The sequence below is a fragment of the Pteropus alecto genome, unplaced genomic scaffold (genome assembly GCF_000325575.1).
Source record: "Pteropus alecto unplaced genomic scaffold, ASM32557v1 scaffold276, whole genome shotgun sequence".
In the NCBI taxonomy this organism is placed as follows: domain Eukaryota; kingdom Metazoa; phylum Chordata; class Mammalia; order Chiroptera; family Pteropodidae; genus Pteropus; species Pteropus alecto.
This window is the reverse complement of record NW_006438074.1, coordinates 5,176,039-5,194,041: the sequence shown is the minus strand read 5'-3', so window position 1 is coordinate 5,194,041 and position 18,003 is coordinate 5,176,039. Positions and strand designations below refer to the sequence as shown.

Genomic DNA, 18,003 nt, shown 5'->3' with positions numbered 1-18,003 from the left:
CTACGTCCTCAGCCTTTAAACTAGTGTAACCTTCTGTCCAGTGATCCCACTTCTGGAAGATGTCAATAAGAAATCTTTCATTAGAAAATAGTCCCAGAGAAGAAAAGGGCTGAATTCTTTTGTTACGGGCATAAAAAGGATGTTTCCAGTGGTGTCACCGCAACGGTAGAAATGGGAAACAGTTGTTCTCCCTTTCGTTGAACATCTATGTTAAGTAAATTGTAGTTTTCTGCTTGGTGGAATATTACGCGGCCATTATAATAATGAGAACATAGGCAATATCACGACTTGGAAAAACAATTATGATATAAGTGAAAATATCTGGTTACAGAATAAATACATTATGGTAACTTGTAAAATAAACGTGAGAAAAAATTGCAAAGGGGAAAAGATAATGGCTGCTTGTTTGGTGGAATTACGAATGCTTTTTCTTTCTATGACACATGGATTTGCTTTTTTTAAACTAATTTTAATCTGGATGAATACACCATACATCATTAACAGTGACTTTCTCTAAGATGTTGGATGATGGAAGACTTTGCTTTCTAAGTCATTCCTTTCCATCATGTTTAAATTTCAGCTGCGAGCACATGTTACTTTTATAATCAGAAAAAATAACAAAGATATTTTAAAATGCTAGAATTAAAAATTTTTTAAAGGCCATATTTCCCAAGAAAGAGAAGAGGAAGGCTGAGCTGGCTAGCTGTTGGTACCTACCCTCATTCGTGTTCAAGGGTCTGGGCCAGTTTGGACTCATTCATTCATTCATGCATTCCAAAGGTATTAGTAGGTCTTATTGCCAGGCACCATTCTAGGCACTGGTTACCCAGCAGCGAAAAAAGAGAGCCCCTGCCCTCATGGGGCTTTCATTCTAGTTGGAGGAGATAGACAATGAACAAGTAGCGAAATATCAGAAAGTGAAAGTGCTGTGAAGAAACTAAAATGGGATGATGTGAGTGATGGGGAGGCTATTTTGGATTGGAGATCAGAGGTCTCTAAGGGGTGACAGTTGAGTTGAGACCTGAATGACAATGAGGATGCAGGCACATGAGGTCTAGGAAGAGCCTCGCTGGCAACTCACAGGATGCCCAGCCTATAGGGCCCATCCATAGAGTGCCCTTTGCTGCTTGAGCCCTGGGGACCCTCTGTGCCAAGGCTGCCTCCATTCCCCAAGCCCGCTGGCCCCGCCCTGCACCTGCCAACTGGGATTTGCTTATCATCTGAGGCCCTCTAAAATCCTTCCCCGCCTGCCGCCCTGTGTGAGGTGGTTGCTTCTGGCTCTCTGCTGCTGTTCCAGGCACAGGGCTTCTCTGGGCAGCCTGCATGCTGGCCACTGCTCTTGGCTGGCAGGTCTGGGCCATCTGAGATTCCCGGTAGCATTGGGATGGGCTGGCAGCCAGAGAGGCTCTGGGTAATGTGTGGCCTGGAGAGGGGTCTTTGAATGTCACCTGCCTTGAGGCTCTGAGAGGTGGCTGTTGTCATGGTCCTGAGGGGTCAGCTTGTGATCCTGGAGGACCTTCTTGTGGATTCTGCCAGAATTGGGCCTCAAAACAGAACTTGGTCTCAGAATAGCCTCAAAGGCTCCGACACCCAGTTCTGAGCTTCACTGATGATCTACCTAGACTTTCACGTCCTTCTTGCATCCTGTTGTCTCTTCATACACTATCCCAGCCTTCCAGAAGCAGAAGCTCAGAAAATGTTAGTACTCTCAGAAGAGCCTGTAGCCAGCTTCAAGCAGTGCAGTGTGCTGGTTGGGAGTGAAGGCTCTGGAGCTAGGTTTGAATTCTAGCTCTGCCTTTTTTTTTTTTTTTTTCCTTCTTTTTTCCTTTTTTGTATCTCTGCCTTTTATAGTTGTAAGAACTTAGGCTAATTATTTAGCCTTTCTCTGCCTTCATCACCCCATCTGTCAAATGGGCTCGAAGAGTATCTGAGTTAATATATACATGAAAAGCGCTGAGAAGCGTGCCTGATTATTATTATTATTGTGACTTGGGAGATGGAAGGAGAACCGTCCCAGGGGCCTTTCCTGGGGGATGCCCACAACACGAGAGGGTGGAACCCTGGCATCTGGGCCAGCCAGTGACCACAGGTATTTTCCCTCACCTGCTTCCCTTTGGCCCTGAAGTAAGCCCATGTTTTCATCCCCACCACCCCAACTTGATAACCACAGGGCAAGCTCAGGATAGTTTCAGACCTCACGTCTTGCACCCAGATGCAAGAGCAGCTGCCCACCCCTCACTGATTCCACTGGCCTTCAGGGGGACTCAGGTTATTCACGCTGTCCCCGACTGCCTTGCTCTCAGCCCTCCACCCCCACTCCCACCCCCCGCCCCAGAAGGGCTGTGCATCTCCCCAAAGTGTCGGACTAGAGTGATTTTGGTGCCTGAGGATGGGGAGTAAAATTTGGGAAGTAAATGGGTGAAAGAGGAAGGCCTGCCTCACTCGGCTCCATGGAAAGGGAAGCTGGATTTTCTAGCAAGATGGTCCTTTGGACAAAAATTCCCAGTGTCGTTGTGTTGTGGCACCTCAGCTTCCTGGAACGTGATGGGAGTTTTTGGCAAAACCAGAGGACAATCATGTCTTCTGGTTTTGCCTTCAGCCTGCCTTGGACTCTTATGGCATTCTATTTGCCCCTCTCAACTGCTCTCTCTGCTCACTGCTCTCGGAAGGTGAGGTACTCCTAGGGAGCAGGGCTCTGAAGGCCAGCCCCCTCCCTTCCAATCACCTGTCCCCTTGGAGAGGCAGTGCCCTGCCCTGACAAGTCTCTTTGAGTTTTGGTCCTTCGCTGGAACTCTCTGTTCCTAGGCTCTTTCATCAACAAGGATGAGGAATTTCATCAACACTTATACTTGAGTGTTGCTCCATAAAATCTCTCTTGTGAAATTGTCCACTGCTCTCCAGACTTTTTTCTCCTGCTTCAGTCTTATGCTCTCCTTCTCTTCACTCCACCCCGTGTTTTCTTTCTTGGGCTGTCCCATTTTTGTGTCATGGTCCTCAGGATGGTGTGTTTGTGACTGGGAGAAAGAGGCAACGTCCAGCGTGCTGCTGCCACTTCCTGATGGCGGCTCTCCCAGGGCTCTGATCCCAGGCTGAACAAGGAGGTACCACAGGGTCTGGGGCTAAGGGCTCAGGAGGGGGACTCCGGGCAGGGATAGGTGTCCGTTGGGCTCAGCAGAGGGTGCATGAGCCTGTCCTAGCTCAGAGTATAAGCACAGCTCCTGCGGTTATTAGACATGGGTTTGGGGAATGGAGTTCTGAAAATGCACCCAAGCCATGCCTGCCTCTCATCTCAGCGTCTGTCCCACCACAGCGTGAGCCGCCATTCCAGCTGACTACACTTCCTCATATCCCTGGTCCCTGTCTTCACCCCTATCTCCTGGCCCCAGCTGGACTTCTAGTCTCCTCCGTTTGACTTGAATGGACCAGGTGTGTTCTCCTTGAGTGACCCCTTGGACGTGGTCTGACCTTGCCTAGGTTTGCTTCTTCTCTACCTCCCTTTGTTCTTCCAGGTATAGAAGATTCCAGAAATAGAATCCAGGCCTCTGGCTGACCCTGTTTCTCCCCCATCTGCTCTTCTGTTCAGCAGTTTGCCCTCTGTCTCCCTTTAACAGCTCCTTCTTTAATCTTGCTTCTGCTCATAGGGTTTGGGAATCCAGCTCTTCCACGTCACCTGCTCCAGGGGTGGCTGGAGCCTCTGATTTGTTACTGATTGGGAAACCATTCTTTGTGGCCCCAAATGATGAGACCAAAGGGCAAGGAGAGCAGGGTTATAAAATCGGCATCAAGGTCGGGAGCTTACCTGAGTGACGAACCCACTTGTTATGACAGGCCGCTGCACAGCTAAATGGTAAGCCCTCTCCTCAGATCCTGTGGGAAGGAGGAGCCAGGGGTGCGAGTGCAGGTCAGGTAGACAGACCCAAGTTCGGAGGGGCCTGAGTGGGGCGGGAGGCGGAGTGGTCTGTCGGGGGTTCAGGATGACATGAGGGTGTGAGAAGCCGTACCAGGAACACTAGCCCTTTCATTCCACCCTTCTTTTCGAGGCTGGCCTCCAGAGGGCTACTTCTGAAACCCTTCCCCTCTCAGCCTCGTGGAAGCTGGAAGCTCACGTTGACTCTCCTCAGCTGAGTCTTCCTTCTCCCTCAGGCTGTATGTACCATTATTGTTCTTACAAGTTATTTGGCTGCCAGGTTGGTGCTCTGGGTGGAGGGGAAGACCTGTCTTGCTTGGCAAGGAAGACTGTGTGACTGCTAGTGAGGGGTAAGGTAGGAAAGGGCACTCTGAGCGACGGGAGCCAACCACGAAGCCTGGCTCGGTGCCAGAATGACAGCCACCTTATCTTAAGCTTTGGCTGTATTCTCAGTAGTGTATATCTATTAACTCATTCATCCTCACAATAACCCTCAGAGGTAGTTACTCTTATTATCCTCACTCTACTTACAAGGCTCTGAGGCATAGAGAGGTCGGGTAAGATGCCCTAGACCCCACAGTTGGGAGGTATCAGCCAGGATGCAAAACCAGGCAGTTAGGATCTAGAGTCCCTGTGCTTAACCAGTACGTTCTATTCAAACCTGAATGTCATGGTTTGTTGCTGGGGGTGGCTCAGGGGTCAAGAAGCTGTTTCCATGGTTTGTTTGCTGGGGGTGGCTCAGGGGTCAAGAAGCTGTTTTCTTAGGGCTTAGATTCATTTGTCTGGTAAATCTATTGAGCATCTCATATGTACAAGGCACAAAGATGAGTAATATTCATTCAACAAATTTTTTTAGATAAAATTTATTTTTATAAAAGTTATATGTACTTATTTAAAAAAATGGTAGACTGTACAGAAAAGTACAAAGAAGGGAATAAAAGTCACTTATGATGTCACCCTCCAGAGATGATTGTGGCTAAAATTTTGGTATATTTACATGTATGTATGCCTTTGCAAAATCAAAATCATATTAAATATTCAGGTTAAAGTACTGCTTTCTTTCTCTTAACATTGTATTAAGCAAACATTCAAGTGGCTCCTAGAGCTGGCCTTCAGATGAATCATGGCAAAGCTGAGTGGTGACTGTGTCACAGAAATGAGCTGGGTGCAAAGGTGGACAGACAGGGCAGTGGATAGAGCTGGAGTTGGAGCTGCTTAGGACAATCTTCACGGAAGAGGAGCTGACTCTTGAGGGATTATGAGTTCATGGGCCATGGGTGGGGATGGTGATGGCGGTGGTAGCAGTTGAGAAGGACAGCCCAGGTAGCAAAAACAGCAATGTAAAGGTTTGGAGGACAGGATTTGAAGCAGAGGTGGGTCACAAACGGGCTTTGCCAGCCATCCCTAGGGGGTTGAGCCTTACGATGTACATGTTAAAGATCCACTAATGGGCTTTAAGTGGGGAGAAACATCAGATTTGCATTTTAGAAAGATTACTGTTTCTACAGGCTCTTTCCTAGTGAGATGAGTGAATTGGAAAGGAGCCAGGCAAGGAAGAAGACAAGCTGGGAGACTGTTTGGAGTCATCCAGGTGAGAGATGACAAGGGCTTGAACCAGAGCTGCAGCAATAAGAAAGGAATGAAGAGAAGGAGATGAATTTCAAAGATATTTAAGAAGTAGAAAGGACAGGAGTTAATGGCTGACCTGGTGTTTTGCCATGTGACTTGCTTCAGCCAATAAGATGCTAATGGGCATGATTAACCAGAGTCTTGAAAAGCACTGGAGCAGCCAGGCTTACTTGCTCTGTGCCTCTGCCATTGCCATGAGAAGAATGTGCTGGGGTTTGTCCCCTGGGCCCAGAAAGGAGATGAGAGACAAGTGGAGCAGAGCCACCGCAGTCAAGAGTAGGACAGAGCTCCCAGAGGACTCATAGTCTCATAGCGGAATTCTTGAGTCCCGTGATCTGCCAAGCTATAGACACGTAAGCTGTAATAATAAATGAAAGATTGAAGTGAGATTATGGAAAGTCTTGAATGCCAGGCCAAAGATGCTATAGGGTTTCATTAGGAAATGGGGAGCCATTGAATGTTTTTGAGCAGGGGAGTAACATTAGACACTCATGTCTAGGAGATGGACAGTAGTATGCAGTGGGATGAATTTTGAAGTAGAAATCAAGAGCTATGGATTCTAGTCTCAGCTCTTCCATTTACTGGTGCTGGAATATGGGACAAATGACTTCCCTCTGAGCCTCGACTGTCTCTTTTAAAAAATGGGAGTAAAGCTATCAGCCCTTCACATGAATCTTAACTGTGTAAGAACCGATGACGAAATGTGAACGAGAGTATTTGAAAGATCACGAAGCAATGCACAAGGGTGGGTATTATTGTGAGCAGGCCAACCGGAGCTGAAAGATGAGACTGGGTTTCCCAGACAGGCAAGCAGACTGTAGATGTCATCTCGTTAACCTCTGACCCTGCTCCCACCTTGGAGAGGGTATTGACGGCAATGTCAAGCCTGGTGTCCATTGGCAGCTGGTAGAGCTGGGATTCATGTTCTCCTGCTCTGCCTTCCTATTCTTGATGCAGTTCTGAACTCCTCTCCCCACCCTCTGTGTAAATAATATGTGTCATTTAGAGAATGCCTGCTCAGGAGAGGCCTGTGCCACGGCTGCAGAGCAGAAGACTGGAAACAGTTGCCGCCCTCAAGGAGTACACAGGCTAGTTGGATCAAAAGGGCATGTGCCTCAAAATAGTAAATAGGGTGGCATTTGATAAAGGGCCAAATGAGTGATTCAGACAGTTGCTGGTGAAGGATGAGGAGAAAGCAGAGAGGCCTGTGGGCTGGGCCAGTCTTTGGGGAAGCAGGACAGGGCCTTAAAGACTGGCCAGGGTTCCAAGAGAGGACGGAAAGGGGAATAAGAAAGGGAGGGGAGGACTCTCTCCTATGTTAGCCGCTGGTTTCCTCTCAACATCGAAACTAAACACCAAGACCCCACTTAATGGAGCAGTTAAAGACAAATGTGACCACAAGCTACCACTTCACACTCATTGGGATGGCCATCATCAGAAAACCAGAAAATAACAAGTGCTGGCAAGGATGTGGAGAAATTGGAACCCTTGTGTGTTGCTGGTGGGAATGTAAAATGGTACAGGCGCTATGGGAAACAGCAAGGCCATGCCTCAAAAAATAAAAGCAGGATGGCCATATGTCCCACCAATTCCACTTCTGAGTATATACCCAAAAGGTTAGAAGCAGGGACACAAGATATTTATGCCCGTGTTCACAGCAGCATGGTAAAATGGCATTATTCACAATAGCCAAAAGGTGGGAGCAACCCCTTAATGGATGAATAAACAAAATGTGATGTATTTAGATATATAGATCACAATGGGATATTATTCAGCCTTATAAAGTGAAAGAAATTCTGACACATGCCTCAGTATTGATGAACCTTGAAGACATTATGCTATGTGAAATAAGCCAGCCACGAAAGGATGGTTATTGTATGAGTCCACTTAAATGAGATACCTGGAGTAGTCCAACTTACAGACACAAAATAGACTGGTGGTTGCTGGGGTCTGGGGAGGGGATGTGAGTTAGTGTTTAATGAATATGGACTTTCAGCTGGAAAAGGTCTGGAGATGGATGGTGGTGGTGGTTGGTTGCACAACAATGTAAGTGCATTTAATACCACTTAATTGTACACTTAAAAATGGTTAAAATGGTAAATATTATGTTGTACATATGTGAATACACACACATTAAAGGCGAATGTGATAGCATGCTTAGAAAGATCTCAGAAATGTGAATAATGTGGAACTGCTTAAGAAGAAGTCGGGGAAGTGACGGGGTCCCTGGTGGATGGGCCTGGTGAGAAATCAGCTAGGAGCCTAGAAATGGGGGCGATTAGTGAGCCAGGACAGCTGACTCTTTAACTGACCACAGATAATCCCAAAAAGTTATTGTAGGGAGAGCAGTAAACACCTCCTTCCAAGCAGCGTGTGAGTAGAGTTACTCTGAGGAAGCCAGGGGGATTGTTTGACTTCTTCCTTTCACTTCTCATGCCCACCTGGCTAAGGTAAGGAATATGGAATAAAGTAATGAACCTGGAATGAAGTCAAGGTTATGGTTGGTAACCAAAGGGAACGGTAGAGGCAGCTTTGGAATCCACTCTGCCCAGGTTACATCAGAGATTTGGTCTGGTTGGTGGGAAGGAAAGGAGAGGCTCTCCCCCTCCCTACATTCCTCCTTCCCTCACCTGTCTCTTTTGTGTCCCCAGCAGCTGGCCCCAGTCTGCGCCATGGCTTCCGCGGAGCCCCTGACAGCGCTGTCCCGCTGGTACCTGTATGCCATCCATGGCTACTTCTGCGAGGTGATGTTCACCGCGGCATGGGAGTTTGTGGTGAACTTTAATTGGAAGTTCCCGGGGGTCACGAGCGTGTGGGCGCTCTTCATCTACGGCACCTCCATCCTGATCGTGGAGCGCATGTACCTGCGCCTGCGGGGCCGCTGCCCGCTGTTGGTGCGCTGCCTCATCTACACGCTCTGGACCTACCTGTGGGAGTTCACCACTGGCTTCATCCTGCGCCAGTTCAACGCCTGCCCCTGGGACTACTCCCAGTTCGACTTTGACTTCATGGGCCTCATCACCCTGGAGTACGCAGTGCCCTGGTTCTGCGGCTCCCTCATCATGGAGCAGTTCATCATCCGCAACACCCTCCGCCTCCGCTTTGACAAGGACGCTGAGCCTGGGCTGCCCGGGGACCCCCTGGCCCTGGCCAACGGCCACGTCAAGACTGACTGAGTTGGGGGCTGGTGGGGGTGGGCAGATCTCACCTGGGCCCTGTGGGGAAAGGTACCAAGCCAGTGGAACTGCTCCCTGCCCCATCCCGGCCTCAGCCCTGTAGGGCTCGTACAGTCCCCATTCCTTCCGCTGTGCACAGGCGTTGGGGGCCTGGGCCGGTGATGGGGGTGGGGTGTCGAGGCAGGACTTTGAGAACGGTCCGTGGGTCTCTGCTCAGCTCAGAGGCTGGTAGCAGGAGACCTCTGTCTTAGCAGCGACTAGGCTACCTGGGTGACTTTGGAAGCAGAAGGCCCTGTCCTGGCTAAGAGGCTCTGAGAAGTGGGCAAACGGTGGGAGGCAAGGTCTGAGGAGGCTTTGGGGTACTGCCTTGGCCACTTGGTGCCCTGTCACCTGGTTTAGTTAGGCTCTGGCTGGTTCCATTAGGCAATATTCAGGTGCTTGCTTGCAACCAATACCTCCCCGGGAGCCTGCTGAGCTGCAGCCCAAGAAGAGACTGGGCAGCCAGGAGGCTGCTTGGCAGCTGTCTGCGAGGGCTGGAAGGCCTTCCCTTGGCTCCCCTCCCCTCCCCCAGGGCCCCATGCTGCTTTCTTGGCCTTCTGGGGTCCCCCTGGTGCTGGATTCCCACCAACCTTGGGCTTTTGGAGGTTTCAATCCCTGTGTGTTCGGTGGCGTTTCCCCCTTTTCTCTTATTTTCAAGGCTTTTACCACTAGCAGCCCTTTATCCATGTCAATCACCCCACCAGTTGCCAACCCCAATGCCCTAGCCAACACAGCAGCTGCCAGAGCTAGAACCCTGGGACAGACCCCGCCCGCCCTCTGCAGCCGTTCCTCCACTATCGCCCCCGTCTGGTGGGCTGCGGCAGTGCCCTGGTGCTCTCCTCCGCCCGTGCCCACTCCCCACAGTGGCCCAGCTAAAAACGAATGATACGCACAACACACAGTCAGGCCGAGATGGGCCCCACAGATCCCCAGTGGGGACCTAGAGACAAATCGATGTGTGTGTTTGTGGTGGTGGGGAGGTATAGGCACACCTGACTGGTTTATTTTTAAGCCAGTCGGGGGCAACCTAGCATTCTAGGGGATGGAAGAGCAATATCTGTTGTTGGAGACCCATGGAGGATGTGCGAGGGGGAAAAAGATGAAGGCCTCTCAGCTTTGGGAGGGACTTTGGAGCATCCTTGTGGGGAAGGCATCAGTTCTGGTTCTGCCATAGCCCCAGCCCTGCAGCAAAACCTCCTCAGGGCTACCTCCTCCCCACCCCTCCCGGCAATGCTGACACTTTGAGCTTGCTCCTTAAACAGTATTGACCCTGCCACGCTCACAGGCATTGTCATCTTGGTGGCCCTGCTTTCCTGTGACAGGTACATTGCTGGCAGCGGACAGGTGAAAGCTTCACTTCAGCCCACTTCCAGCTCTGCCCCTACTCTCCAAGGGGAGGGGTCCATCAGAATGCAGCCTATCCCATGGTACATGGTCTCTTCTTGACCACATTAGGCCTCTTAGGTAGAAATTAGCCTTTCCCTTTTTATAGAACATTAAAAAGTGATAATACCACCCGTGGAGAGAATCTCCTCCTTCTTGCTGTGTTTCTCCACCTAGATCGTGCAGACAGCACCGGGCCAGGACAGGTGGGCTGGGTGTGGGCAGAAGTCGTGTCCCAGACTGGGAGAAAGGCTGGGAGACTCTGCCTTTGGCAGGATTACTTTCTGCAGTTGACCCTGCCCAGGAGGAAGGGTATTTCCCAGTCTCTGTGTCCTGGGCAGGTTCCTCAGATCCAGGCAGGAAATACATTCTGCAGGGGCCAGTCCTACCTTTGATTTTACTGTGGCCTCAATTCCAGGGCTTGGGGCTTCCAGGGATTCATGTTTCCAGTGGGGGTAGATTGCTTTCCATCTACAGGTGGAGAGGATTCCAGAAGAATATTGTTTGGCTTCCATGTGTCCTCTTGGTAATTGTTTCCTTGGTCCTCTCCCCCAACCATGCAGTCTCAGCCTCCTGGACCCCAGCACCCCTGCAGGCCCCCATGGGGCCCCTAGACCACACTATCTGCCTTTGCTCTCCCCTAGCACGACAGAATCCGAAGGTCAGTCTGTTAATGTCTCCCAACATAAGGCTTCCAAAATTCTCAGCCCAATGAAGCCCTTGAATGACCCACCGAGTCTGACTGCTCCAGATGTTGCCCTATGGGCATTCCTTGGCACCATCTTCTCTCTGGGCCCTAAAAACCCCCACGTATGGGAGGTCCCGAAGTAAACCTGCCTGGCTGGCAGTGTGCAGAACATTTTGTTTCTGTTTCATTCAGGTGCCCCAAAGCTCCCATTGTCCCTCATAGGGCACAGAGCCCCCAGCAAGGGGAGGCAATGAGCCAGGGCTTGACCACAGCATCTGCAGGCTCAGAGCTCACTGGCGATAGCCCAGACTTCAGCTCTTCTTTCTTGGGCATCTTCAGGGCCCCAATTCCTTAGTGCCCAGGGTCTCAAAATGTGGAGTAATCCCAGCCCTGCCAAGCAGTGGAGGTCCTGGTGGGGAGAGTCAGCTTGCTATTTATGAACCTCTGGTGTCCTGGGCCTCTCGCCGCTGGACATGGCAGCATCTCTGAGTTACAGATCACCACGTGGTGCCCTGCATGGTTGAACTGCTTCTGGTGTCTGCTAGGTATCTTGTCCTTTGTGCCCTGTTCCCTCTGATGCCAGTGAGTCATAATGGCATCACAATGGCCTATGCTTATTCTCAGCAATAATACCTGGGGAGTGCCCATGAGTCCCTTTTGTCCTGGTCCCTTGGCCTCTGCATGGGTCTCCTGGGGAGGAAGCCACTGAGGGGGTCAGTTCATGAGAACCGGTACTTATGAAGCTCTGGGCTGTGCAGACATAATCATAAGGGATGCATAGAGAGGCCAGCCTTGGAGGAGCTATGGCTAAGGCCAGGAGAGGACCGTCCACCTTGACCCACCCCAGCTCTGCAAAAGGGCGTTTGAGGCAGGTGGGACTGTCTCCAAACTGCGGCGCTCTTCAGAAGGACACGTGACTGGTTTGTGCACCCATTGCCTGCTCTGTCTCTGTTGGTCTCTCTTTCTTTTCACATTCATGCACATAAAATATACCGGTGTTTGTGTTCTAGGACTGGCTCTGACCCATCTCTGTTTCTTCTGTTTTGAAGCCCTTTCCTAGGGGTTGCTGGAAGCCAGGCCCTTTACACTCTGGCATCACACTGTCCTGAATCAGAGGCCTGCTGGGTGGGGCAGGTGGTTCTTCCTGCCAGTCCTTTTCACTGTCTCTACTCTGACCCTCTCTGGTCCCCGGCATTCTCCACCCACCCCGCCCCCCACCCCCATCAGCAGCATAATGTGGTCCAGGCCTTACTTGTTCCCAGGCTGCAAGGCAGCTGAGGAGTCCTGGATAATATCCGGATTGGCTACAGGTTAGCTGGCCTTGAAATGAGCTCTTCTGGAACACATCAGCCATGACCTGGGATGTCTCAAGGGGTAGGAGGGCCCAGGAATAGACTGAGGGTGCCCCCAAAGAGCTGTAAGACCATGCCCTTTACTTTCCGCTACACTGAAAGTCACGCTTTTAAGAAACAGAGTTCTGCAGTCCCCTGGTAGCACTGCGCCCCTTGAGATGTGCATTTGGAGGGAGTGATCCTTCCTTACTTTGTGTACTTCTGCTCTACCTAGCGTCCCTTGTCCTCCCCTCCTCCCATCGTTCTCCTACCCACTTTCCTACTTCCAGGAAGAGGACAGAGGGTTCAGAATTTGCTTAGTTCAACTAAACCCACTTGGCTTTAACACCCGCCTTCCACAACCAGGCTGTAGAACACACTGGTTTTCTGGATGGAAGAGGCAGTGTGCTTTCTGAATCGTTGAGAAGGCGCAGAATTTGCTTAGTTCAACTAAACCCACTTGGCTTAACACCCGCCTTCCACAACCAGGCCGTAGAACACACTGGTTTTGTGGATGGAAGAGGCAATGTGCTTTCTGAATCGTTGAGAAGGCACTCTGCCTCCCGCACTTGAAGGTATTCATTTGACTGAAAGATTTTCCCCGTATAAAACTGAGCAAGTATAAAGGCTCAACAGTCATTTACATGTTACTATAAACAAATTTACAAGGCTATTTCCTTAGAGCAGGTTTCTATAGGAAGAAAGAGGCGAGCATAATGAAACAGGGTCTACCTATGGAACTTCAGAGCAGAGGCAAGAGGTGGGGCCCAGAAAAAAAAAAGCTGAGTGGACTCAAGGCCTTTCCTAACTGGCCAGATCCAGTGGGTGCCTTCCTTTCTTGATACTTTCCTTCCTCACATCCTCACCCAATCCAAAGGGGTCTTCTGACAACACTACATCGAGAGAAATTCTCTAGGAAAGTTAAGGCCAAGGACCTTGGCTGTATCTTATAAAATCTGCCCAGCCTTTGCCCAATGCTTAATTAATAACAGTGGATGAATGACCATGACCCTGCCCTTCTGCTGGGGGTGCCTATCTCAGAAGGGTGTATTGTCCAGACTGTTTGGTGGGCAGGGAAACAGGTCCAGGAAAAGGGAGCAACTGACTCATCATACATGGCTAGCACCACAACTGCAAGTACTGTGACCATGGCCGGGCACGGCACGGGGGGCTCACAGGCGTTTCTGCATTTTCCCTCATCTGAGGTGGGCATCATTCGTTCCCTGTTTTACAGCAGCGATCTGGTGGCAGCCAGTCTGCAGCCCCGATTTACTGTATCACTCTTTTTGTTTCAGTGTGAGCTGAAGACACTTCGGGCAGGATTTGTGATGAGGCAGGTGCCCTCTTGTACTTTGATGAGATTCGAATGTCGTTAAGAGTCCAGCCCATCCACATGCTAGTCACAAAGAGAAGTTAATGTTCAGTTGGGGGTGAGATGGGGTGACGAGGAAGGAGGTTTGGGATGCCATTCGATCTATCTATCTATCATCTATCTATCATCTATCTATCTATCTATCTGTCTGTCTGTCTATCTATCTATCTATCTATCTATCTATCTGTCTGTCTATCTATTTATTTTTTAGGCGAGGCAACCCTTGGTTGACCTCACAGATTGCAAAGACCTTGTCAACTTACAATCCCTTATTTTTTATTTTTTACACCTACAGCACCTGGTCTTCCTAGGTGGTCTCCCATCCAAGTACTAACCAGGCGCAACCCTGCTTAGCTTCCGAGAGCAGATGGGATTGAGCTTGTTTAGGGTGGCATGACTGTAGACTTGGGATGCCATTTTAGACAAGACTTTAAACAATTGGCGCAAGGATCCCTCCTTGCGCAGGGAGGTTTGTGAAATTCGGGACTCTTGCAATCCTGCGTTTAGGGTTGACAGCTCTCTCTCCCATATACATTTTGCCTTTGCCCTGGGCCTTTTTCCTTTGATTCTATTTCCTTCTCTTGAGATTAAGCCTGGGCCCTTAACTGTGTGTGTTCTCAGAGGGTTGGAAACTACCAGATGAAAACTTTCTCCTTCTGAAAACTCAGATGGGCCTGAGAATTAACCTAGTTAGTGCTTCAGCGTCTTATTGGACACTTACAGTGAGCCCGGGATCAGGCTAGTTACTGGGGTGCTAGCTGGGGAGAAAGACGTTGCATGGATGCTCATGCAGATTGTTCTATCACTGTGATGTTGCTAGTCCTTCAAAAGAGGAGCCTCCAACGGAGGAATCTGACTCGTCTACAGGGATAGGTAAGGATTCCCCAGGGAAGAGACACTGCAGACCTGAAGGTTGAGTGCCAGCGCCTTCAGAGGTAGGCTGGCTTCTCACTGACCAGAACGGCAGACTTTGACTGTGCCCTGGAAGGTGTCTAAATGTGTAAGTACAAAACAAAACCAGCACCCAGTGCGTGCTTCGAGGAACTCTTGAGAAACGAAGTCTCATCGAGAGTCGTCCCCAGTAAGCCTACACTAAAGGCCAAGCTGGATGTTCCAGAGCACCAAGTCTCCTTTGGGAACCCGAAGCTAAGAATCCTTTGTACGACAACCATTCCTGCCATATCTGTGCCCAACCATCATGGGGCAACTCACCGTCCTACTTCTCCTTTCCAAACCTTCAGTCCTCGCAGAAGCCCTGCCAGCGTCCCAGCTTCACTCTCAGTCTTTGGACCTTGGCCAAAGACCCAGCTCCACTGATCTGTCCATTGCTTCGCTCTGATGATGCGCTTTCTTGGTGTGGGGAAAGGTGTCCTTTCAATGCCAAACAGCACAGAGAAGAAGGTAGCCTGGTCTGGCTGCTTGCCTCTGTCACAGTCACACCTTCCAAACAGAAAGAAAAATTTCTGGTTTATAAGGGTTCATCAATGACAGAGGGTCCTGAGGCTGAAGCTTCTCAGTTCCAGAATGGGGTCGTATTAGTTTTCTAGGGCTACTAAAACAAAGTACCATAAATGGGTGGCTTAAAACAAGAGAAATATATTCTCTCAAAATACTGGAGGACAGAAGGCCAAAATCAAGGTGTCAGCAGGAGGCCCTGGAGGTCTTTGGGAAGAATTTTTCTTTGCCTCTTCCAGTGTCTGATGGCTGTGGCATTGCTTGGCCTCCTAAGCTTGTGGCAGCATCACTCCAAGTTCTGCCTCCATGGCCACATGGCTTCCTCCTCTTCTGTCTCCATCTCCTCTTCTACTTCTTCGAAGGATACATCACTGGATTTAAGCCTCATCTAAGTAATACAAAACAATCTCATCTGAAGACCCTTAATTTAATTACACCTGCAAAGACCCTTTTTCCAAATACAGTTACATTCACATGTTCCAGGGATTTGGATGTGACTGTATCTTTTGGGGGGCCGCCCTTCAACCCACCATGGAGGTTAAGAAGGAAGATCTCTGCTGAAGCCTTTGCACCCTGTATCCATTTAGAAAGGAATTCATTAAGAGCGAGAGCTAGAATACAGTGCGGGTGAACCCAGGAGAGAACGCAAGGATTGAGGTTGAGGATGGAGCTCTCCATCCCCAGATGCAGACTGTAGCTGCTGTGATTTTTGTTTAGATGTAGATCTGACCATTTCACTGCCTACTGAAGATGCTTTAGTAATCTCCCAATACCTTTAGGCTCAAGCTCACCACCTTAGCGAGGCTTATGCTGCCCTTTGTGATTTGGCCTCATTTCTTGCCTCCCCCTTAGTCCTGTGCAATCCAGGAAGAATGACTTATAGTTTCCCCAGCAGCTTCCCGCTCACTCCTTCTGGGCCTCCGGCCCCTGTGTTCCTCTCCCTGGAACACTCTTACTCTTCCCCTTAGCCTAACTACAGACTGATGATACAGCCAGCAGCATTGGGATCTGTTTACTTCAAGCTCTCCCTGGCCCCAGCTCTCAATTTAGTTCAAGAAAACTCAGGATGGGACCTGTCTCCCTGGAAACTCTCCATGTGACAGCCCGCCAGCAGCAGTAGCTAAGTTCTTCCAGTGCCGTCAATGCAGCAGACTTTCATTTGCTCATTCACCCTACCATGCGACACGTCCAGTGCTAGGCTTGTGGGACAACAGTGAACAAAGCAGACTCAGTCTCTGCCCTCCGTGCGTGATGACTTCACCTGAATTTCAGGGCACCAAGAATTCTGATGGACTGACTTAGGGAAAAAGAATGAACTTGATTTACAGGGTCAGGAAATATTTGTATGTCTGATATAGCCAGGAGAGGGGTGAAGCAGGAGGTGAGGTGAAGAGCAGGCCTCCAGGTAGAAAAGACAACGTGTGAAAAGGCTGGGAACCCAGAGAGACCAGGAAGTCCATGGGTCTGCAGAAGCAATCAGGGGTGAACAATGAAGTCCACAGAAAGCCAGGCCTGGATCATGAAATGTCTTAAACTAAGGCAGGAAGAGACAGATAATAAACAAACAGGAAACAAGAAGTTATAATACATTCAAACAGATGGTAAGCAAATGAATACAGAGCTCCTTTAGATTGGGTGGCCTCGAAAGGTCTTTTGGAAGAGATGATATTTGGGCTGAGGCCTGGATAATGAGGAGGGTCAGCCACATGAAGATGGGGAGAGTATTTCATGCAGAGGAAACAGCTAGGACAGAAGTCCAAGATGGGAATGAGTTTGGATGGTTTGAGGAACAGATAAAAGGCTGGAACTTGGTGAGGAGTGGTACAAGATGTGGGTGAGAGAGGCGGGCAGGGCTCAGAGTGTGCAGGCTCTGAAGGCCCAGATAGGAGGAGACGGGGTGAAGAGGAGGATGGAGAGTTGGAGGCCTGGCCCAGCCCCTCCCAGAACCCCTCCTAAGGATCGGGACCAGGCAGGGGAAGACTGTAGGCAGAGCCTGAGGCCCCATGCTCCCCCTAGCGTCTGTCCTGTCCTCCTGGAGGCTGGGTCATGGTTGGGGTCAGCATAACTAAAAGACGGTCTGTTTGGTTTTTGCAAACCCTTCTCTCTACCTGTTACATAAGCACTCCAGCCCTGGGGCAGCTTGTACCAGGCTGGGTCCTGCAGGGTTTTATAAACTAAATCTCTCTCTCCCTTTCCCCCTCTCCCCTTCTTCTCTTCCTCTCTCTTCTTCTCCCTCCTTTCCCCCTCCCTCTCCCGCCCCCCTCTGTCTCTCTGTCTCTCTCTCTCTCTCTCACACACACACACACACACACACACACACTCCACCTCATATTTGCTAACCTTTGTGAGCTGGGCCTGCAGAGCCCTCCTGAAGCTATCTGGGAGCTCCCACCCACAGAACGGAGTGTCTGGGCCCTGGGCAGTATTAGGACATCCCAGAGCAGGTCAAGGGTGGGGGAAAAGCACAGGTATTGAATCAGACAGACTTTACTTTTAACCCTGCCTCTGCTACTTACTATCTGTGTGGCTTTTGACAAGACACCGAGTCCCTCTGAGATTTAGCTCAATGGATTTAGTTCACATTTAGTTAGTTTAGTTTAATTCACTGGAAGCATATTCTAGTGCCTGCTCCCCCCCACCCCCCGCCCGTCCAAGGCCGAGTGTAGAAGTAACTATTTGAAGGTTTGGAGCAAGCAGAGGAGACATTACGTTCCAGTTCAGCACAGCAGATATCTTAAAATGAAATGTTAAACATCCCTATTATTAAAAGTCTTGTGACCATTGTCCTTGGGGGAATTTTCATTGGCCAGCTCTGCCCACCATCCTGTCCGTTGTTGGGTGACCAATTGTGCTGGGACTAAAGAGTTTCCCAGGATGTGGACTTTCTGTGCCCAAACCAGATAAATCTGATTTAGGAGCTGTCCTTTTCTGCAGTAGGTCCCCAGAAGTCCTTTAGAGTCAGACAATTGACCAAGCCTCTTGGTGGACAGTCAAGGACGAGTGCCCCCCGTCTCCCTGACTTC

The 18,003-nt window shown here is 49.8% G+C and overlaps 1 protein-coding gene and 1 pseudogene across 7 annotated transcripts in view; one reads left to right on the top strand and one right to left on the bottom strand.

The window, feature by feature from the left end:
• TMEM229B (transmembrane protein 229B) overlaps window positions 1-10,268 on the top strand; it is a 33,228-nt gene extending 22,960 nt beyond the window's left edge. For 2 of the 7 annotated variants that reach the window (XM_025049126.1, XM_025049125.1), the window contains 2 exons: window positions 3,311-3,426; window positions 8,188-10,268. In XM_025049126.1, coding sequence (XP_024904894.1) covers window positions 3,418-3,426; window positions 8,188-8,712 — 534 coding nt within the window. In that variant the 5' untranslated portion in view covers window positions 3,311-3,417 and the 3' untranslated portion in view covers window positions 8,713-10,268. Of the gene's footprint in view, window positions 1-3,310; window positions 3,427-3,653; window positions 3,848-5,415; window positions 5,499-8,187 lie in introns of those variants that run through there. The other 5 variants (XM_025049128.1, XM_025049129.1, XM_025049127.1 and 2 more) reach the window with 5 other exon arrangements.
• Window positions 10,269-13,811: 3,543 nt separating this feature from the next.
• LOC112482463 lies at window positions 13,812-13,930 on the bottom strand (annotated as a pseudogene).
• Window positions 13,931-18,003: the final 4,073 nt, after the last annotated feature.